General features: G+C 40.7%; 1 protein-coding gene across 2 annotated transcripts in view; it reads left to right on the top strand.

The window, feature by feature from the left end:
- The window catches only part of kif18a (kinesin family member 18A), a 35,200-nt gene that overhangs the window by 1,473 nt on the left and 9,692 nt on the right, over positions 1 to 24,035 (top strand). For both annotated transcript variants that reach the window (XM_080418351.1, XM_080418352.1), the window contains exons 3-13: positions 1,819 to 1,976; positions 5,143 to 5,247; positions 7,596 to 7,706; positions 7,883 to 8,080; positions 11,842 to 12,021; positions 12,181 to 12,255; positions 12,391 to 12,500; positions 16,771 to 16,933; positions 17,353 to 17,517; positions 20,600 to 20,721; positions 20,838 to 21,127. In XM_080418351.1, the coding sequence (XP_080274477.1) occupies positions 1,819 to 1,976; positions 5,143 to 5,247; positions 7,596 to 7,706; positions 7,883 to 8,080; positions 11,842 to 12,021; positions 12,181 to 12,255; positions 12,391 to 12,500; positions 16,771 to 16,933; positions 17,353 to 17,517; positions 20,600 to 20,721; positions 20,838 to 21,127 (1,677 nt within the window). The remainder of the gene's footprint in view (positions 1 to 1,818; positions 1,977 to 5,142; positions 5,248 to 7,595; positions 7,707 to 7,882; positions 8,081 to 11,841; positions 12,022 to 12,180; positions 12,256 to 12,390; positions 12,501 to 16,770; positions 16,934 to 17,352; positions 17,518 to 20,599; positions 20,722 to 20,837; positions 21,128 to 24,035) is intronic.

Below are 24,035 nucleotides of genomic sequence, written 5' to 3' on the forward strand. Positions count from 1 at the left end.
GTGTTTTGTTACATTGATTATGTTCTGCTACCATGCACCATCCACTAATGCATTTCTGAAGAGGGTACACTTCATAGTGAAACTAGAAAAATGTGCTCCTCGAAGCACAGGTCTCCCAGCCAGGCCAGGTTGTAGAAGTCAATCTTAGCCAATCAGGATGAAATATGAAAAATCTGACAGGTCCATCTTGATGACATGACTATAGAGATAATGTTTACTGATTGGCATGATGTTTGGACAGAATCTGCAGGAGTACGGTAATAGCAAAATGTGTTTTGCGAAAATCGTAGGAGTACGGTCATGGCAAAATATGTGTTTTATTTATAACAGGCCAATATGAAGTTTCACAGCAATAAGACGCTGTGTTCATGAATCGAGGAATCTTGTTCAAAACTGACCACTCCAGCAAACTTTAGATGCCAATTTAGCCAATCAGGAGGATGGAAGATGAAAAATCTGACAGATCCGTCTTGAATTGATCACATGACTATAGAGATGTGTGCCGATGTGTGTGATGTTTGGACAAAGTCTGTTGAAGTAATATAAAAAACGTTTTGCAAAAATCTGCCTCCTGGTGGCGCTATAAAAAGGCTGGTGTGAAAAATGCAGGGCAGAGGTTTTTCCTTGGGCTCTAGGGACTATGCGTGCAAAATTTCACACCGATCGGTCCAGTTACAGGTAAAAACGTGAATCGGCCTGTTATAGTGCCACCATGACGCAGATTTGAAAAATGTAGGGTGGCAAGTTTCACGGCAATCCTCATGATTTGAGGCATTTTGTTCAAAACAGGCCCCTCCTGCAAACTTTGGAAGCCAATCTTAGCTAATCGGGATGGAATATGAAAAATCGGACAAATCCGTCGTGACTATAGAGATAATGTGTACTGATTATTTGCGTGATGTTTGGACAAAATCTGTAGGAGTAATAGTCAAAAATGTGTTTTGCTAAAATCAGCCTGCTGGTGGCACCGGGGCACCATAACAGGTCAATCGTGAAAAATATGGGCGACTGGTAGTGTGTGTGTGTGCACACTACAGGCGTGACGCCGATCGGTGCCAGGCATTAGCTGCTCACAGATGGACTGACGAACACACACGGACGCACGGATGGACAGGGGCGAATACGATACAATACTATAATACTTTATTGTCAGCTCACACTGAAATTTGTCTTGCGACCCAGCAGCCATGTATGCAACACGTATACAGTACACACATTTGACATGACACAAAAAACAAAAATACATACATAAAACATACCCACAAGGTTGAGGTTTCCTAGGGCACGGTGGGCATCACCTCCCGTCGACCCGATCAGGTATCGGGGATCAAATCGACAGGAAGTGATGCCCACCATGCCCTAGGACACCCGTGGATGAAGACAAGAGCAATGTCCACCACTCAGCCTACCCCTGGCCTAAACTCCTGATTAAGCCTCAATGTCGTCTGATGGACAAAGGACCTCTTCAGTTGGACCTCTTCAGTTTGACCTTATTGTATGTTGGAACACTATCTCCTTCCTGAAGGCAGCAACCTATATTCTCCATACAAAACATGGCTAGTGTTTGAAGTGATATTCCTTGCATACATAGTAGTCTTGGCCACCCTTCGGTCTGGTGGAGACAATAATAAAAATGGACATATGAATGAAACTACTGATTTTCTTATTGTGCAAAATAATGCATCAGCATTTCTTTGCCACTTATTGAAATTGTTGTTTCCATTACTTTGTATGGTTTGATATAGTTTTCAAGCTTACAGGTCATCACCAGCAATGTTGTCATGTTTTTATTTATTTTATTGTGACTCTTTTCTGCAGTGTTTGCCTATGGTGCCACTGGAGCAGGCAAAACGCATACCATGCTAGGCTCATCAGATGAACCAGGGGTTATGTACCGCACTATGCAGGAGCTGTTCAATCGTATGGAGTCACTCAAGGAGGAGAAAGTCTTTGATATTTCATTCTCATATCTCGAGGTGAGTTTTTAGACGTTTCCTTTTTACAATCCAAATTAGCTGCTTCTGGCAGAAATTACTCTACCTGACATTTGCTCACTGTAGCCTGAGACCATTTCAATGAGTGAAGTGTTCAAGGGAAATCGCTTGGCATCAGGGATGTATATCCCCCCCTCTCTAATGATACACATACATTTTCAGATTTTAACACATTATTCACAATAGAACAGTTAGGATTCAATTGAAAAGAAATCAGCGAAGTTGAAGTTTAAGAAGATCAAATTATCTGCATGCTCAGATACTGTATGAGTACACTGTGTTGAGCAGTAATTATGTCAACACAACTACAGTACTGTAGGTTCATTGTGCTGCATTACATTTTCAGGGTTTCCTGCAGGAAACAACTTGGTCTAGGACTAGGTTTTACTGGAGAGGGGGTGCACGTGCCTGCACATGTTGTGGCTTCACAATATGGACAAAATGTCATACCTCAATAGTTATGCCAAATATCTCAATAGTGATAAAATATAAGCGTGAACACATAGTTACATTGTAAGTGTAGCAACAGAGAAGAGTTAATAAGTCAATTCAGTCAATTATGCTCTTATTTTAAACGTGTGACGTTTAGTCTCGGTAATGACCAATTTAGTCTCTGTGGTGCTGCGCCTAGACTGAACTGATCTGGCGACTGCCGTAATATCTATTTTGCATACTGTAATCTCTTGTCAAGCTTTTTATTATCATTAAATACAAATTCTTCCAACGTTTTAATTTTAGATTTTGAGGTGCATACACATGCAAGTCTGACATATTTCCTTCTTGTAAAGTTGAGCCCCAAGTTTACAGAAAAACAGCTGAGGGCTTTGCTCATTATATTTACACAGATTGCCTATGGTTGATACAAACCATCGACCACACATGCGCACACTTGTTAGATCAGTTTTTTGACAAATACAATCATTTGATTTGTTATTATTTTAATTGAACAGGTACATCAATACAAAAACCCACCATTTTCATTATGGAGCTCTCATTCACTGCCTAGAACGACTAAAACGACTTTTGTCCTTTAAGCCTCCACTGCCAAGAACGACTAAAACGACTTTTTTTCAAAAAAAATTTAATTTTTAACCTAAAGACCAAGGAGATATGATTTGTTGAAGATCTAGACTCCCATTCACTTCCTTGTTAACTTAAAACTTAAACATTTTGTATCTTGGCTCCTGAGTACTTTTTTTTTTCTATGAAAAATCTCTGGCAGTTTGTCAAACGCAAAAATAAAAAAGTTCTGGCAGTGAATGAGTTAATGAAATGTATAGTGTTATTTATCAATTATAGCAATATTCTGAACATTCTTTCTGTTCCCTTAAACTCTTTCTTTGAAACAATTGTGACTTGAGATTTTGAAGAAAAAGAATAAACCTGCACACTCGTCTGCGCCAATGTAAATTTATTGAATTTATTTCAATACATTTACATTGGAGCAGACGAGTGTGCGGGTTTATTCTTTTTCTTCATATTACTTTCCAACCCAGCACCTCAATGAAGTGATGTGCGTATTCTATTCGTTTTTACTTGAGATTTTGACCCATTGTTGTAGCTGCACACAGGTTAATCGCTGTGCTGAGCACGTTTGGCCACCCCATAGGAGGCTTGTAATAAGTTGGGCAGATGAAAATCCTACAGGTCCTATCAGCTTCGGGGGCTGATCTTCAGGGTAGTCACTCTGATGACGCAAGCAGTAGGCGCTGCAGTCCTGGCACAGAATGATGAACAACAATGGCTGCCATGGAGAACTGTGATGTTAGTTTTGCCCATATAGCCATTAGTACCTTTTATGGAACTGAACTACATAATGAATTAAAATAAGATGCAACGTCACAGATTGTCTTTACAGAGACATCAGCAGCCGTAACATGTCCACGTAAGGTACAGGCAGAACTACACATTTGTAGTTGTGAATATGGACATAATACGTTTATGGAAATATGCATAATGTAGTATTCTATTGACCTTCTTCAAATGTTGGATTTTACAATGCAATAACCCAACCCTATACAGCATCTGCTCGCTTTCCTCTGCATTCATGCAGCCTTGGTGACTCACCACAGCAGGGACACAGTGCCACTGCAAAATAATGTGATTTACCATGATTTCCTACTTGAACACAAACAAGTTGTTAATTTATTGTGGGGAGGATAAATAAACTTACAAAAATAGAGGGAACTTTTAAAAGACACTATCAAAATGTTTAACAACTTTATATATTTTTTGTTTGGCTATATAGCAGCAATAAAACAGCAGTCTTCTGTGTATCTCTGAAATGCTGAAATTGAGCTGCAAACTCAATTGATGTCAGTAGAGTAAAATCTGTGAATTTGAAGACCCTCTTACTGTTATTTTAGGTACCAACACCAGTGACTGTATGTGTGACTGTGTTCTTGGTCACTATGGTTATGGCATCATAGCCGTTGTCTTCAGAAAACCTGAATCACTTTTATTATATGCGATTGCAGCCATAGACATGGGATTTCCAGGCTGATGCATGTCCATGCAATGCAACATAGGAATCGTAGAAATCTGGCGGCAAAGGTCAAAACGGAGCGAGTAATTTTCTGTTAGTATGAGGTGTATTGTAAAAAAAAACATCTGTAGAGATCATGATAACCATGAACTGTAATGTACAGAATTATAGTGTCCATTGAATACATCTTAAAAGGTGCTCTGTGTGTGTGTGTGTGTGTGTGTGTGTGTGTGTGTGTGTGTGTGGTAATAATTGCTATAGAGTGTTTTGTTCAGTTACAGGGATCTACCTGTCTCAGTCTCCAGCTCTTATGTAAACAGAAAATAATGTTTCAAGTTCGGATACAGGATAAGTTAAATTGGAGTGAATGGCTGAAATTGGCAACCCACCTGAAATGTATTTATAAAGAACTGGAGAGACGGGGAGACCTGTTAATGAACGAAAACTATAGTAATCATTACTATCAGAATATAGATTTACATTTGTAACAAAAAACATAGTTTGAACCAAAAAAATATTTAAGCCCTTCATAAACTACTCAAAATTATTTTCCAGTGTTTTATAGGAAAATTATAACTAAATGTTAGTACTAATAGATAAAAATCATCTGCAGAATGTTCATAATCTGCCACTGATTTATGCTTTATTTCTTCATGTTTGCAGGTTTACAATGAGCAGATCAGAGACTTGTTGGCTAATGTTGGCAACCTGGCAGTGAGGGAGGACACAATTAAAGGAGTCGTGGTGACAGGCCTCACATTGCATCGGGTTAGTGACAATTATAATCCATATTTAGGGATGGCAACTGTCAACTTAATCTCTATCGTTGATGTTCTCTTTTTGTGGAATTTGGTGCATACAAGAATGGACAAGAATATGTATTGATAGTCACCTTGTTTCATGCCTAAAATATACATGGTCTTCAATAAATGGGAGTAGCCTGGTAAACCATCCCGGTCGCGTGAATTCACATTATCATGCGTCTTCTCTTGCAGACCGGTCTGGCTCCAATCGCTGCTCGGGCGTTTTGCGGAAACCAAAATGTAGAAGAGCCAAACACAGGTCCTGAGCGCAGACGCTGATTGGCTCTTCCACCTTTTGGTTTCTGCAAAACGCCCACCAGGGGATTGATTGGGGCCAGACCGGTCTGCAGAAGACACATGATAATGTGAATTCACGAGACCAGGAGGTTTACCAGGCTATATGGGGAGTGTTGTCATGATCCAATAACTCAATTTTGTACGATCTACAGTACGATCTACAGTTAAAGAGTTATAGGCCAACATTTGAAGTGGGCTTGTATAGTGTCACCATGAGGCCGACTTGAAACATTTGTGGTGGAGTGACTTCCATGGTCTACTCTGTCAGCTTGCACACTAATATTTTGTGAGATTAGCTCAACACACACAGCCACACAAGTAAGAAAACATAATCTCCGTCCCCAGCCTTTTGCCTGGCAGAGATATTTCTTCATGAACAATTTTGAGCAGTTCAGCACTGCATATTGATTGTTTGGAGCCTAATGCCAGCATATTTGCACTTGCTTATAAAAGCAACGCAGCTCCCTTTTTCTTGTGCACCTTAATTTAAAGTAGTACAATGCAGGTCCACAAATAACGATTTTTAGCAGCCTCTGCTGGTCATTACCGTCACTGCAGGCCGTTCGTTTATTCCTGCGTTACCCAGAATTCCATTTGTTTTCACCGGAAGACGGAAGCGTTTCAAAAAGCGTTCTTTTAATTGTTTTATACTATCTGTGGATCGTTTCTCTTAGCCAGTGGAGCTTTAGTTACCGTGAGCTGTGTTTTCTTTTTCTGTTGTTTTTCAATCTTCAAAATCTCTTAAAAACAGCGTGAGATTCCTTTTTGTTATTCCTGGCCAAACAGGAAACCGGTGCGGTAATTCCTGGCCAAACAGGAAACCGGTGCATTTCCTTTTCCGTTTTCCGGCCGGATGACGTCATTTTCGCGGGAAAGGCTCACCGAGCCACCTTTTCAATAGAAATCATAATAGAAAAGGCTTTCGGGGGTGAAATTCATGGAGTGGGTGTTGTGAAACATTTGCCACTCACAAAAGATATACAATTTAACCTTTGTTGAAAAGGTTACCTAGTATAACTTTAACGATAATACATCAGTAGTCCTTACTAAATTCAGTGAATACAAATCATTAAGACACAATCTTATGCATTTCATGCCACCTGCAGTTTCTTACATTTACAACACTGATTCATATCAAAAAGCAAAGTTATTGGAACAGTCAGTGGCTGAAATGTACACTTCGGACAGTATTGTAAGACCCTTAAACAAGAAAACCTTTAGCATGATAAACATACCTTTGAATTACATCTCTCAGGATTCGCCTTTTAACCCATTTACAAAGGATAAATGTGCCAATCGTTTAGAATTAAATTAATCAATCTTTATTCATGTATACATTTCATTTAAAAAGCATGAGCTACACTGAATTTAATTTTAGAAAAATGTAAACAAGGAACTTCTGTATTCTCAAAACCCTGTAAATTGAGCCTGAACTGTGGCCTACAAAAACACCAGCCTCTTTAGCGGTAATAAATCAAACTTGATTTATTACTCCGGTAAAATCTGGAGTGTGAACTTTGGAAATGTTTTTTTTTCTTCTTTTTTTTTTACACTGAAGAACTTTAATGTGTACACTTCTATATTTAAAATGATTTCACATGTATGTATAATGACCCAAGAATAAAGGCTCTATCATTAAAGACTTTATTCTAATAAATCATTAGCATATTAAAATAAATTGATGTTTTGGTCACTCTGACCTCCATCATGCATCAAATCACAGTACATCTGTGTTTTGTCAGTTTGTCAGGCTTTTACATCTGAAGTATCTATCGGATAATTTCGTCCATTTTCAACTAGTATAATTTGTCACCAATCAGAAGTTCAGATTCAAAACTATTTTTGATGAGTTTTGGTACTACTCTATGTGATGGGCATGTGCACTGCACACTAATATAATCTGATGGGCAGTTGAACAGAAAGAACACCAACACAGCTCACAGTGCAATTGTGATGGCTACAACTGAAATGCTTTTTGCTCTAACACTTCGTCATTCTCCTCTTGACTCTTTGAAGCCCAAGTCTGCAGACCACATTCTTGAGGCTTTGGAATTCGGCAATCAAAACAGGACACAGCACCCCACTGATATGAATGCCAACTCTTCTCGCTCCCATGCTGTATTTCAGGTATTTCAATTAGGGAAAGTGAACCAGGCCTAAGGCTAATTGTAATGATCATTAGTACTCTAAACACTGATGCCTTTGAACAGATTTCAACCACAGGACAGCATGCCTCTAAATATTCTTGTCATTCACCATGTGATTGACAGTGAGTTGACATGTTTGTGTTTCTCATCCTCTAGATTTACTTGAAGCAGACGGACAAGACTGCCAGCCTCAATCCAAAGTCCTGTGTGGCCAAAATGAGCCTTATAGACCTGGCGGGCTCAGAGAGAGCCGGCGCCACCAATACCAAAGGAGCACGTTTCCGTGAAGGCGCAAACATCAACCGCTCACTTCTCGCTCTAGGGAATGTTATCAATGCTCTTGCTGATCCCAAGGTAAGTTAAAATTGTCCCTAATTGCCCCTGTCTATGAGTACTACTTAGATGCACTACTTTGTGTGTAATTCAAGCATGCATAAGTAAAGCTAAGCCTGAAAGAATGCGGTATTCAATGTTACATTGTTCAATGTTACATTATACACGTGTTCTCTAAGTACACTGTAGCCAGTGCAACATTCTGCCATGCCTGCCTAGTTAGGCATGCAGACAAGCCCTTATATATTATACATATCATTGAGACATGTATATGCTCAAACTATGTCAGCTGACATTTCGTATTCGTTTTTGATAGTTTAGCTTTTCTATCTGAAATTTGCATTTCTATTTGTGTTTTGAGTGAACATAGAGAGCAACTTGTTTAGACAAATTCCTTGTGTTTGGGAAGATACTATGCCAATTAATTAATTCTGGTTCAGAAAAGAAATACAGTAAACACTTTCCTTTGTGTTAGTACTTCTACCACATGCTTTTAAGGCTGTTGTCAGCTTTATTGAATGTCGCTTTTCTGGATTTAATATTCAACGAAGCGTGCGTGTGTGTGTGTGTGTGTGCGCGCGCGCGCACGATATTCTTGTGACAATAAATCCCACACATTGAATAGTACTAAAAAAATATATAATAATCTTGACCAATTAGAATGAGTGATTGGGCTACAATTAACACTTTCAATTTAACCCCATAACTGCCCCCGTTAGTTGTTTTCTTGGTACTGGTAAAGGCTAATACCAAAAGCCACAAACAATATTATGCTAACCTTGTACAATGCCATTGCAGGATCCTGAAATTGTGTATGTGCATTACAAAATATATGGATGGATTAGATTAACACATTTGCAGACCATTGTTTCTGGTGTTTGGATGGTGTTTGTTTAGATATGTGAAATTACTGCAAGTATTTTTGTTTTTATACTTGTAGTTGCTCAGCAAAAACTGTTGATTGCTACTCTACTTCCATCCCAAATGGGATAATTTGTCATTTTACATCATATCATGTGCCTGACAATATCAAGCTGACATTTTTAAGGAATATAGAGTAAACAACTGACCTCCCTATGATTCAAGGAGCCTGGGAAGTGGGGAGTCAACTGAGTATTTGGGTATTATTTCATTCCAGTTGCATACATTAACCTGTCAACCAGTCGTCTCGTTTTACGCACCAGTCCCAGGGGACCAAGCGCAAGCAGGCCACATGCATTTAGGAAATGCTGCACAAACGTGCCACCGCCATAGTGAAATGTGACCCGTCCCGACCAGCTTGTTTCATTCTTGGGGAAAGATATCTTTATGTCCTTGCTGTGCTGGATCAGTCTGGTACTGGCCACCAATCGAGTGTTGCATTTTTGTTCCTTTTGTAAGCTGTACCAACCACAACACCGCCCCATCCCAAAGGTTACCAGTGCTGTACAGTTTACTGTAGGCCCACAGGGAATTTATGTCTCAAATGAGGTGGTGGTTTGTTTACCAGACAGGAACATCTGCTACATACTCAGTATGTAATTTTCAACTTGTTACTTAGTTCAGATAAAAATGACTATTATTTGCAGCACTTTCAGTGATTGGCTACTTTCCAGCTCTGATTTACATCAGTGCCTGCCTTTTCTTTGTGGAGGGAAAGTTCACTCATTTATTGATTTATTTGCCAGTGATTGCTCAAATGTGATTGCCAAAGTATCGCATCTTAATGTAGTAAGGAAGACTTACCTAATTGTCATAAATACCCCTTATGTAAAATATGAGTTTGCTAAATCCAAATGTAGTGCTGATTGAAGCTAAGGCAGCTGCAAGCCAGAGAAGAGATTGTTTTTTTCCTTCTGTGTTTCTATAGCCTTTCCTTTGAATTCTTGCCATTTGAATCTCCATGAGATTGTGAATCACCTGCAGCTGGAGTTTATCTATGTCATTATTAAAGACAGAGCTATAGACCAGCTGCACAGTGACTGCAGTGCAGACCAGTCAGGGTGTCCGTTTCAGTTTCAGTAACTCAACCTTAACTCTTCATATTGAGGTTGGTTTCCTATTGGTTTCAGTGGCTGCTGATTCAAACCACATAGTTTAGTCTTAATGAGCTTCACCTGTGGTTGTAAACAGAGCTGTCTTAGTGCTCCAGTGTTGATGCTTATGAGCCAATGTCATGACTCTTGGTTTTACTTTCTGTCTTTATTCAACTCTGTTGTCTAGTTTTACACCCATACAGTGCCTAGTGTCTGACTAACCTGGCCTTGCTCCTTCAGAGTAGCAAAAACTCCAGAGATATTGCCATAGTTTAGCATACATTGCACAATGTCCATATTTCAGTATTAACCACCGTTGACAGAACATGCAACTGTTGAGTCACAGAATGTGTACTGTATATGGACACATTTTGTCAATAACGCAGCCAGATTCATGGTTATATTTAAGCCTAATATCCTAATGATTGTTACAGCGTGGGCTGTTTTTCTATAACCAAAGTAAAAATATTGAATACAAATCTTAATCAAAACTGGTGAACCGTAACTGGATAAAAAGCTGTCTTACCACAGGAGTCTATGGGCACCGTCTGTTATTTTTTTGCACTGGCAGTTGTTAATTCGAGACATCTCTTGGCTGTCCACTGTCTCGACCACAGACGTGTACTGTGTATGCACTTCTGGATGTCACAGGTGTATTGCCTTGTGTCAGAACTAACAGCTGGTAAGCAAACAATTAGCTAGGAGTCTGCATACCACAAGAATAATGTCTAGTGTTTGCCCTAGATTTCTTTAGGCCTCATAATATGAGCTGAAAACTAAACAGGGCATACAATGTGCATAGAATTACTCCATAAAGCGTGTGCAGCATAATCCAAGTCTTCTGAAGCCCAGCAATCGCGTGTTCATGCTCTATTCAACAAGAACATTAAATCTACCCCACATGTGGACCCTATGAAGAGGTCTACATCAGAAAAGGTCTGGGTGTGTACATGCGTGAACGTTTTACAAAACATCAGTTAATATTTGCACGAGTGTTCAGACGACTTAAATTATGCTGCACCCTCTGTATATAGAGTATACCATGGTCATTATTTGCCCCTTTTGGGACTCTTAAGAAAGAACTGACCACTATTGACATGGACCATGGCAGTGAAAAGCTACAACAGTTTTGTCTTTAGAGATTGCAGAGATATACATAATTGATATTTGTGATCAGTGTAACTTTTTTAGAAATTGGTCAAAAAGGTTTGATGCATTGTGTGAGAGCAAAATTGCGGGTAATGAATTGGAAAACATTGCAATCAAAGCTGGGAATTAATCAAGACAATAATGAAACCCTTCAGCCACTATCAAACTCACAGCTACGCATCTACCACTATTACACCAGTTGAGGTGCAACTAAACAGAAACAGCACCTGGCTAGAACCTCAGTTGGCAACCATGGCTTACACTTCACCAATTCTAATTGACTCGTGTTTGTTTGTTTGAAAACAGGCACGCAGTTCAGGGTTCAATATACTGAAAAAATAATTGCAGGTTCAGGGTGATCATATACTCAGAAATTCAATTTTATTTTATTCCCCCCTCCCATAAATACACAAAGCTTTTCACATATTTTGTCTTAATCTTATTTCGCCAGCTTGTATTTCAGGTATTACTTGACCAACCCAAACTTGTCATCATGTATTTAAAACAAACCACATAACTTCATCATCCACCATTTTGCCACACATGCCCTGTGGGTTGGTACATGGTATGCATTATGCACTTGTTAAATAAGCTGATGTGTCTTTAATTTGTTTTCAGCGTAAGAAGTCGGCTCATATACCATACCGAGACAGCAAGCTGACCCGACTTCTTAAGGACTCCTTGGGAGGCAACTGCAGGACAGTCATGATAGCCAATGTCAGCCCCTCGTCCCTGTCATATGACGACACCCTAAACACGCTGAAGTATGCCAACAGGGCCAAGGAGATAAAGACCTCGGTAGGTCAACACTAGTTGAATCATATTAGCTTTCTGTCAAGTTAATTGTTTGCTGTGAATTTCAATGAAGCAATGAAGGGATCCTTCAATTACTGTTATATTATTAATTCCACCCAAAGTAAAATCCTTGTTTTGAAATAAATCTCTCTCTGCCATTAGCTGAAGAGCAATGTTGTCACCTTGGACAGTCACATTGGCCAGTATGGATTGATATGTGAAAAACAGCGACAAGAGGTATTATAACAAGCTCTACTCACATAGTCTGACCTCAGTTCTTCCTACCAATAATTTCTTCATTAAATTTAATATTGCATTTGTTTTTATTTTATTAACCCTCGGTTTCAATTTTATATTGTATTTCTATTAAAGATTGATGAGTTGAAGAAGAAGCTGAAAGAGTATGAGGACAACAAGAAGGAAATCTCTATGCCTGGGGATTCTAACATGATCGCCTCTCAAAAACAAGCAGAGTTTAAAAAGTAAGTGTGTGTGTGTGTGTGTGTGTGTGTGTGTGTGAGAGAGTGAGAGATATCATTTCTAATGCTGCCACTGGAGACAAAAAGAGCACAAAGCCATTTGCCAATGTAGACGGTTGTGATACAAGAACTGGCCCAGAAGCCATGGGACTTGTGGTTTTGCCAGCAGTTCAGGCGGCTTTAGGTCAATAATAAATAATGAAGTGGGTCAGGCAGTTTAGGATCTAATTAGGCATGGTGGTGTAGGTTATAGCCCGATCATTAAGATCAAATTGACTTACCAGCTGGATGGGGTGGTTGCATGGTTAACAGTGTATATGAAAATATTTAACTATCTGTCTTGGGGATACCCCAAAAATCTTTAATTAACATAAATTACCTAAATATTAGATATAATTGTTCTTTTGAAACAACGCGCCCCTAGTCGTATTTTTAGATAAAAATAGGCCTCTATCCCCCTTTACAGTGTTTCAGTAAACCAACCAGTGTTTCAGTAAACCAACCAGTAACATTTCCACAAGCAGATGAAATGGAAAGACAGAATAAAGTACAACTAGACAGTTTGTGTATGGAAGACGTTTGGTGCAGCCATGATGTTTTAGAGCTGAGCTTAGGGGCTATGGTTATATGACACAAAAGATGCAATTTTTAAGAGGTTATGAGGCTGTTTCATGTCAACAATGTTACATTTCATGATAAAGTCACTGTCCATACCAAAAAAAGAATATGTGCGACCAAATTATGTACTGGTGCGACCAAAAAGAGGTGTGAAAGTTGGTAGTCTGGAGCGCTATGCATATGCAAGAGTTGGTGAATCTTGGTTGTACCAACATTGTTCTTGTGAAGATCCTGTTATCATAATTATCAATAGTTCAAGATTGGAGTTCCAGTTGCACTCGTAGCTGTGTCCTTACAACAAATACCCTGTGGACTACTGACCCACTGATAGTCCTGCGGTTCCTTTGCTGTGTTTCTTTGTTAAATGTGGGCATGTAAAGCCTTTAGACCCCCCCATTATGTAAATGTACTGTGTATTGGTAAACATAGACGAGCAAAATTATCATTAGAAACAAACGATGGAAGTGGGCATGAGCAAATCAGCGAGTCTGCTTCCCCAAGCCGAGTCTGATGATGCAGCTTTGTTTATTTCACCTGTTAAATCCTTTTCAATCCGTTTAGAGAGGGAGTGGTCATGTGAAAAAAGGATTTTCAAAGATGAGTTATTTAAGACATGGATTGTGGAAGAAAAAAGATTTAAGTGCCTTTGAACAGGGCTTGATGGTAGGTGCCAGACACACTGGTTTGAATGTGTCTGTGTACAACACTGCTGGGCTTTTCACGCTCAACAGTGTCCGTGTATATCTGCAATGGTTCACAACTCAAAGGACATGCAGCCAACGTCAGGCCAGTGGTTGAAAACAGCTCATTGATGGTCGGGGTCAAAGGAGGCTGACGCAAGTTGTGCAGAGCAACTCTGAGTCAACTGGAAGTTCTGTGTGCTACATTGGTGCCAAAGACTCATAAAAGAATAACAAACATACATTACAAATGGGGTATGGCAGCTCCCAAACCTTTTTAGAGTTCCACTTCTTTTATTTTTTCCACTTTTTTGTGAAAAACAAGCAGCTCCTGCAGTGGGGCTATACATTGCCTGGTCTGATGAATCCTGGTGTGATGGTGTGTTTTTATGGCACATGTACCACATCTTAATAAAAACTACTGCTACCCCGCAGAGGACGCATGCCCCCTCAGTTATCGATGATTGAAGATTGATTGGTTTTCTCCTGAAACATTTTATATGCAGGCATAGTTTGGCAAAACGGTCTACATGAAACCAAAGCCATTAACCCATAGCCTACTATAGAAGCCGTGAAGGGAGCTGACAGGCTGTTCTTCATGTCAATCAATCAAGTTACCTTAATTCAAATGGCAGATGCCAAAAAGAGGAGGCTTCTTTTTTTTATCTTAATAAATGTTTTTTTATATTTTAATTTGAACTTGTTTAGGCGCATGGAATGTGGTCTACCTGCACAGCCTTTGTGATTTACTGGTAGTTCATGATCTACCTTTTGCTCACCCCTGGCACAATTGTTAGACCCAGATATATAGAGTTCTCTACTATTCTTATCTTCTTACAATAAGATGCATAAAATCTCTCTACGTGCATATGTATGTCTGTCCGTCTGTAGTTCATGTGAGGGAGTGCGGTGCCCGGCGTCAAGTCGTTCAAATAGCCGGTTGTACAGAACCACAGATCTGAAAATATGCCCATATATTATGCATAAGAGAACCAGTTGTCCAGAACCGCCGATCCACCCAATATGCCCCTACATGGGTATGCCATACAGTTAAAAACGATAGACAGGGCACTGGATATTGCTCACCCAGCGCATGAGGCTAAATCACCCCTCCTTCCGGGCTGGAAAACGTGATGGGCGTAGCCTATTTGGGGCCACTGTGACACGTTTTGCGTCACAGAAGTGATGCGTTTTGCGTCACTGAGGTGCGCAGCCCCCCGTGCGCAAGCTTGTGAGTCGAGCCCATTGGTCGAAACCGTTTTCGCTAGTTCATTTACAGTGGCCCCAGCCGGTTTAAGCTGCAGTACCTATGAATGGCCAGCATGTCCAATGCGCTTCAATGCAAACACTGGGTTCTTCTGGGGGCTTGGGGTATGCCCATATACTGATGACATCACAGATTTCCATATATGGGCATAAAAGGGACATGGACGGACAGATATAGAGATCTCCATATATGGGCATGAAAGGGACTCGGACACACAGATAAAGAGATCTCCATTTATGTGCACAAAAGGGACACTGACTGTTACAACGGGTACTCTGACAACAGGTATAACGGGTGTACCGACTTGCATCGTTCCCGAATATTATATCATCAATTAAGTGATTCAGGAAGCATAATGTGGAGAGGGGAAAAAGCTCTTCAGGGCCACAGGTCAATCTAATTCAGACAAGTAAGACGCGCGAACGCAGCTCGAAAATATTGTGTATTTACGGACTGTGTGTGTGTGTGTGTGTGTGTGTGTGTGTTGCAGGCTGTTGTGCATTTTAATCAGAGCATTGTCTAAATTCCTGCACTCTGGCGCCCTCTGGGGGCCACAGTGCATGCACACAGACAGACACACACACACACACAACCCGAGCACGGTTACATAGTAAGCTCCACTTGTTCGCAGCGCCTCCTTCCGCGTTCGCAATTAATTTACCATTCATTTTCTCTCCTCTACAAGTAGTTTTATCCAGCACCCTTCGAAATGTTTGGGATGTCCATGCACCTCCTGAACTGTTTCTAATTTACCGAGACCCACAACAATTATGACTCATGAATTCCTGTATTTTTGTGTGGTACAGAGACATTGTCATGATTGTGATCCCAGGTCTCGGGTAGGGTCTCGGATGTTCAGGTTTTAGGTGGACCTGTAAAGATAGCGCTGCATGGAAAAAATGAATGAGTCTCAGTCCCACACATTTCATTCATCGGCATCAGAATTCACAACTCGCACAGTGAGAGCCTCTGTAGAGAGGCTGCACGCTTCACTATTAAAAATTCAGCAGTCTAGCAAGGCCACGACGGTTCCTACGTCACAGGGGTTACATTGGAGAGTGCAGTCACATTTCAGCGACGGCACTCCAGTTTGCTTATTTACCTCCTGTCCTCTGCCTGACAGGGACTGCATTTATATGCAGCCCATCTGTCAACCGAATTTTAAACAAATGAACTTATGTATATGAGTTTCAGTAACCACCTATCTCAGTAAAATTGAAATGATCTAGTTAAACCCTAGAATATCATAAGAATATTCCATAGATCACTGAACAATATTGTTCTTTCGAAACGATGAGATGACTCGGTTTCTAATTATTTGGTATCATCTCCAAACGACAACATTTATGAGGAAAAGCTACTGCAGTGGGTTTCAATATTTGGGTGAAATTGTAGAACATTTCAGTGTAACACTTTACATGAACTCTAGGTTATAACCCACTCATAGCACCTAAGCAAGAGTTCCATTGCTACATGGCACATTAATGAATGCCGGTTCAGTTCTTTGAATAGCTGTCCATGTAATACTTGCAACTGAATAGAATCAAAAAATGTTTCTACATCCTCAGTGGCCATACCAGTGGGCTTATCATGTTGTATTAGAGTACAATTTCTCCTGATGAAATGTACATTTTCAAATGACTATCTTTAAGAAAAGTAAAGGACGTGGATATTGTGATATTCAAGTTGTACCGTTTTCTGTCTCTAGGGTGTCCGAATCGTTGCAGACAATTTTCTCCAGCCGGGTCCAGATCAGGAAAGAACAGCTGGATTTGGAGAGACAACTGAAGGAGAATGAGCTGCGCCAGCGCCACAGTGAGGAGAACAACCAGCAGATCCAATTCTTCTGTGCCAGAGAAAAGACTGAGAAGGTAACGATACATATTCTGCTGTCTACAGATTATTTCATCTCCTCAGAAACAACAACTGCTGAGTCATTGTTCCACTTTTCTCTGCATTATGGATATTTTAGCCACTCTTTCACACCCCTATGGGACAGTGACAATGCTGCTCCATTCCTGGCTGCTCTAAGCCATCTGAGCCTCAGCTCTGGGTTTACTGTAACCTTCTGAGGCTGACAAATTGATTCCAACTGTTTTTCCATTCCAAACACCAGCATCAAAGTTGTCCATCCCTTTAGTTTTACTCCTTTGGTTGAGCATTGTTGATATTCAAAGTTATGCGTCATACTGCTCTCTGAATAACACTTCTCAAAATATAGGCTTGGATATAACATCTGTAAATTATGATGAATTTGAATCTATTTTTGTTTGTATTTTGTTTCCACCAGGCCACCTGTAAACATGAGCGCAGGATGGCCGCTTTGCTCACAAAGAGACGGCACATACACAAGCGTACGGAAGAGACAGAAAGACGGTTCCTGGAGAATGATGGCTGGCTTCATCGGGTAGAGAATGAGATGAAGCTGCTGGGGCGGGATGCCCAGCCTCCAGAGGTAAACACAACCTACATTATGTCATTTGGAGTTAATCTGTTTGGAGATTTTCTTTTTAACTGGGCATTGTAAAAATATAAACATATACGATTAGTAGCCATGCCTACTGCTCAATGTATTATAATGACAATTCAAACAAAGCAGTGCACACTGACGGTCTTTGATACAGCGCTGTGTAGCCTTTGTTGAGTGCATTGACTGACCCGTCAGCTGTTGCAACAAGGGCAAAAAACTGTGACGCCAAGCAACGTGATTGCGAGTGTGTGCAAAGTTTCACGCTGATTCATTGGTCCAGCAGTGCCCGACAGACAGACAAACTCATGTGAGTTAAAACATAATCGAATGTATCAAGCAATTTTTAAGTCGGGAGGCAAGAAAGATTGCCTCCCCTGAACATGGCCAGTTGTGTTCGTGTAGATGCTCGGCAAGCCGGATGCATCGCTGTGGATTCAAAACCCTACTGTAGATAACGTACCTGTGATGGACAGCTACTTGGCCCATGTGCCACCCGAGCGCCCTCTGACAGGCCAGGAGGCGGAGATTGTTTTCGCCTGTGTGTGTGTGTGTGTGTGTGTGTGTGTGTGTGTTTGCGCATCTAATCTTGCAAACAGCTGGACCGATTGCCGTCAGACTTTGCATGCACACTCCCAAGGAAGTAATTCCACCCCAATGTTTTCAAACCGGCCTCATCTGTGGCTATATAATTGGCCTCATGGTGGCACTATAGAGCACCGAAGTCCTGACGTCACTGTTCATCCCCAGGTTTGCGGAAGTAATTTCTCTATGGAGAATAACATTGGGTCATCTTAGAATCGTCTCATATAAGAATTGTGGTCCAAAAATAAACACCGCGTGTCGGCGTTATTGTCAGGGAGGAGGTTCTGTATAGTTTATGATAGTCAGTCACTTATATTTGATACAGTCTGTTTCTGGCGAAAATGTAACTAATTTGGCGGAAGTAACATTAGCGTTTTCTCACCGTCAGTTGATGCTTCATATCCATAAGAGTCAACCCGCCGTGGTCATTTGTTTATTTTTGGAACACAGTTCTTATTTGACGCGATATTAAATACGTCTATGGGATTCAGAACGGGGGTGGAAAACTGCGAACCAGGTAGACAAACAAAGGATGTGTAAATGACGTCAGACTTCGGCGGTCTATAACAGGCAGCTTTACCTTTTGGCCTATAACTCTTGAACCATAGGTTATGCATTTATTTTCCCTGGAAATCTCGGATCATGATGCAACTCCCCATATGTTGTGAGGACTGATTGATTGGTGTAGCAGTGTCAGCTGAGCTGTGTAGTTCACCATGATTGGTCTAATTTTCTGGGGACATACAGAATGTCTACTTTTGTGGACATGCATGCAGATCAACCCTGTTCTAGACAACTGGCCCCTTCGGCACCACAGCTTAAAAAGACCTGCAGGCTGGATTGACATGTTATCTTCTGCACACTTTCATGCTCCCTGGAGGATGAACCCTAATGATTTTGATAACCCTATGGCCATTCCTCTAGCGACACCCTTAGATTGACGGCAGACCAAATGTTGGTCAAATTGTCTTTTTTAAATCGACATTTAAAATAATATATATTTGAATATTGTCAATTGTTGTTTTAGGACTATTCAAACTTAAACAAGAGAAATATGACACAGTCATATTATACCAGGATGCAGATACATACAGTGGCAGAAGACAGTATTGCGGGTCGTCTTTAGATCCCATATTCTGAGAGGACATTGAGCCCTCAATGGCTAAATGACCAGGCAATGAGGAAAAACGCAAAAGGTCCATCCAAAGGAGAAAAAGTGACCACTAGCGAGTGTAGATATAGACCAGGTTTGGCAACCTGGTAAAAAAACAATATGCTGTCTAAACGTTACCGGCCAATTAGTGCACACGTCTGTGACAACGGTCTACCTATCTCTTCCCGTGACGTGATAACAAAACTGAAACGGACTACCAGTATTAGCTAAGTTTGGCCTGCGTGTCTGTGTGTAACCTCATTTCCAGGCTTTCCCATGGGAGAAAGGTGTGTGTGTGTGAAGGCATTTGATAGACTGAGGAGCCCGAGGGAGGTGACATGTGGAGGAGAAGACCTGCCTTGTTTTCAAACACAACGGCTTGTTATAGTAATTCCACTTGTTTATCTGGGCCACTAGTCACACAATGCAGCTTTAATAATTTCAGGGTGCTGCATCTTGGCTACAGTAGTTTAGTTACATATGTTTGTATTTTCAGCCAGTAGCTCATTTTGACTTGCTTGCAAATACAAAATGGCTGGCCACAGCCTAGAAAGCTATGTGAATTGATGTATGCAATTAAGATAATGGCCAGTTGTGCCAAAATATTTATTCTTGAATATATTTTAGGCATTAAAATGTATTTAAGTGCATATGAGGCGAGAATTCACCAGACTAATTATTTGATTTGTAAATTGGATCAGTTTTAGGGTAATAAGAGAACAGATGAACATAATAAGATAAGGGGAAAACCGTCATGTCTGTGATCTGTGATGCTTTTAAGGCTCACTGCTTGGTGTTTTTGTTTGTTTATTTTGGAAGGTAGGCTATCTCTCTACTGGTGTCGTGACTGTCTATGTTTTCTTCCCATCTGTTCTCCCAGTAATTAGAAGCGTGCTCATTTTATTTCTCCGGCTCACTCATGGATCACTGAAGAGAATAAATCAATACCCTTTACTCATCCCTCACACAGCCGCCAGTTACCTAAAACCATTTATTTATTTTTTTCTCCTTCATCCTTCTTTCCAGGAAGTGGCTCAGAACTATCATGCACCCACCGGTCAAATGTTCTCTTTGCTGTTGTTTCGTACTTTCCTTACGTCAGAGTTTGTTTTGTTTTTTTTGCACCACCACCCCTCCCTCACCCTTCCTCTCCAAAGATAAGGCAGGTCTTCACAGGAAACATGGCATAGGAGAAATCCTGAAGCTTCCCTGCTGTGTTGTCTCCCATAATTCTTCTTGCCAGAGGGCCAGTTCATGTACTGTAGTTATTCCTTTAAAATAGGCAATCTCTGAATAACTGAATAGGCTGTTCTCACTTCTCACCCCTTGCAGGTCCTCAAAAAAGACCTCCATATCCACAGACTGCAGCTGCAAGTAGATGACCTAAAACAACACATTGAGCAGATGATCCAGCTCACCGTGATTCAGGATCAAGAGAACGAGCGTATGCAGAAGTAGGTTGACAGGGACCTGTGTCACTGATTTCACTCAAGCAACTAGAATGTCAATGTTTGTCCGACGCCGCGCTCGTCCTTAACACCTTTCTGTTCTGATTGCTGTTATATTTCAGAATGGTGAACATCTTGTTGCCCGCTTATAGCCGACAATACTGTGCTCTGCATGGAGCTGCACTTAGAACACTAGCAGATGAGACGGAGAACCGTGAGCTAGAGCAACTGGTGTTGAAAGAGAGAGTTGTGGCGTGGGCAGACCAGTCTGCTCTGGTGCAGAATACGCTAGGAGAGCAAACTATGGAAGAACTACCCAAGGCAGACGAGGCAGGGCGGTCAACGTTCTGCCAGGATCTAGCACCCGTCCTGACCTTCTCCCACCTGCTTTACCACCAGAACAGCCCCTGCAGTAAGTCACAATACCCTGATTCACTTTGATAGTTCTTATGGGTTTGTTCAGGGATGTTTCTATCCACCCCACACACATACAAATGATATGTTTATGGGTATGTTTTGTTTTTCACCCACCCGTTCAAATTAAGTCTTTTGTGTTCAAAGTGTCTGACTTGAAAATGTAGCAATACCCTTATCTTATAATCATAGCTCTATAAAACCCAATCAGCATTATATACCACTCTTAAGAAAAAGAGCTTTGTATACATTCATCTTGGCATATTTATTTAGAAATCTCCCTCTATCTCTATCTCTCTCTCTAAACGAATATCAAAGACCAATATTCAATATTGAGGCATTCCATGTTAGTCTGTCTGAAAAGGTGTCTGACATTTATCATTACTAGACTGGTGGTGTACTCTGGGCTCAGGCCTACACGTGGACCACGCAAGTCAGGAACGATGCATGTTTGGAATGCATTCCCCAACGGTTATGCAATACCCGTTGTCAGAGTACAGAGTACACAAAAGTGACGCAAAGCTTGGCCAACCTGTGCCAGTCAGGGAAGTCGATGCTGCACTCGGGTGACACAGTGGTAAAAGACGCTACGTCCTCCTGGTGTGGGCCCCTCACTGGCAGATGAGCCAGTAGGGTACAACAGCAGTGACAACACACTGAAATATTTAACCCTAACGGAGGAATGCAGATATTAGTGTTTTTTTCCATTTGGCACTGCACACCCCCGGGTCATCTGGGGGCCACACACACCAAGTTTGAAGTTCTTCAGTCTCACGGTGCCCGAGTTATGCCCGGGACAGACATAAATGCATGCATACACACATACATATACAATAGGATTCTGCAATTTACAGTTAGATATTATTGAATCCACTGCTGCATATTCAAACATTGAGTCAATTATTATAAACTCATGGCATAAATAAATATTAGTAAAAATCTTACCTACAAGTTGGGCTTGAGAGTGCAGTAACACACGTCAAATGAACAGAATTGCTAAGACTGATTTGCATAGTGGCTTTTTTGAAAGAGATGTTCTTCTTTGTTAGTCGTGCTGTACTAGAGTACTAGAGTGCTAGAGTTCTCTGCTTGAAATTCACAGAGAAGTAGGCTTATACTGCCAAAAATAAATTCTTAGATTTGACAATACCCACATATTCATTTCTGCTGATCAGACTTGAAGATTCCGTAATGAAAATTACTGAGATGGCAGACTTTGCATTGTCCATTCATGTGTGAACTGATTATTCCTTTATTTTTTTTACATATAGAACTTATTATTAACTTATAGTATAAATGAGAGTAGATACAATCTTCTCAGTACAACCAATTTCTGTTTGTTTTTTTCTTTCTAAAGAAAAAGTGACTTCATGATTAATGACAGTTTTTGTGCACATACATCAGAGGTAACATGTTTTCTGCGGTCATGACGGGAATGCACTACATCCAGTATTTTTGATCTGTCATCCCTGTGTGACCCAGCAGCACCCAGACTTCAGTCAAGCCTTTCGTGACATCCAAGCTGTAACAGACAATGGAGCGTGAACCAAAGCTGGCCAACAATACTCAATTACTATGATGGTGTCCATCATTTGTCAGCCAGTGCACTCTGCACCTGTCCCCCTCCGCCACTGCTTTCTTGTTTCCTCAGTGTCTTATATTTTGCACTTTTTTGGCCTCGTCTGTCTGCTCTTGCCGCTGAATGATATGGTGTAACGTGACACCTGGTTCTTCACAACCCCTGAGCACAAACATAATGGTGCCAGTGCTCTATAGGTAATACTGTCTGTTAACAGGTGTCATTGTTGATTTTACTCACAGTGAATTGTCTCTTATCAGGGTTCTTTTCAGAGCTCATTTCCTCCACCATAGCTCTATTTAACATGATCCATTGGTCATTTCCTATTGCGTGGTTCCATCCTTCTAATTGCCTTGTTTTAATTTCAGGCGATGTCATGAGATAGTTACGTCAGATATGCCGGTTCTTTAGTACATATTTACATTAATGCTCAACATTATAAATGGCCCGCTGGCTGGACGCACTATTGAAACACTCTGGATCAGCTGGCTGCGCTCTCTACTCGCCTGTTTGAGCCTGTAAAATATTGCTGTAAAAAATAGATCAAAAACAGTACAACACATACTGTAGCTTCACTGTCCAGTAATACTGGCGTTTTACCAAAGATTTTTGTGAAATGATCTTGTTAATTAGTGTGGTTGCCCTAACAGGGCAACCAGACTATAGTACTTGATGAACTTTATCCTTCCGGATAAACAATATTTCAAACTGCATCTCCTCCCACAGTTTTTATTCCCCAATTTCGTGCCATATGTCAAAATGACCGTATTGACCGGGAATCGTGCGCTTGTATTGTGCTAAGAGATTGGTTAAATAGTTTAATTGATATTGATTTATTAGTGCATTAAATTTCCCCATCCGCTTTAATGGAAAAGTGAAAAAACTCAAATTCAAGTATTTTTTTCTCAGAAACCGTAAGAGCTAGAGTTACCAGATTTGGAGGGGAGGTTCATAATTTAGTCCGAAATTATTTAAAAAATAATTACACTAATCGGCCACATGGTGGCGCTATAATAGCGCCCTTTACGTTTTGGCCTTTAACTCTTGAACCGTAGGTCGTAAAATCAAAATGTCCTTTTCCCTGGATTCCTTGGGTCACTACGCATCTCCCCATATAGGCGTCAGGATAGATTTTCCGCCATTTTGAATTTTCTTCAAAACACACTTTTTGCACCTTTTCCTAATTTTTTTTCTCCAAATCTCACAAAAATCGGTACACGTGATCTATGGACTCATGCGATAAACCTATCCAAACGGCATTTTGATAGTCCTTACCGTTCGTCCGTAATTGGCTTGCGAAGTTAGCGGGAGGGGCCTGTTTTACAAA

This window comes from Gymnoscopelus braueri, assembly GCF_963280865.1.
Source record: "Gymnoscopelus braueri genome assembly, chromosome: 1".
Lineage (NCBI taxonomy): Eukaryota > Metazoa > Chordata > Actinopteri > Myctophiformes > Myctophidae > Gymnoscopelus > Gymnoscopelus braueri.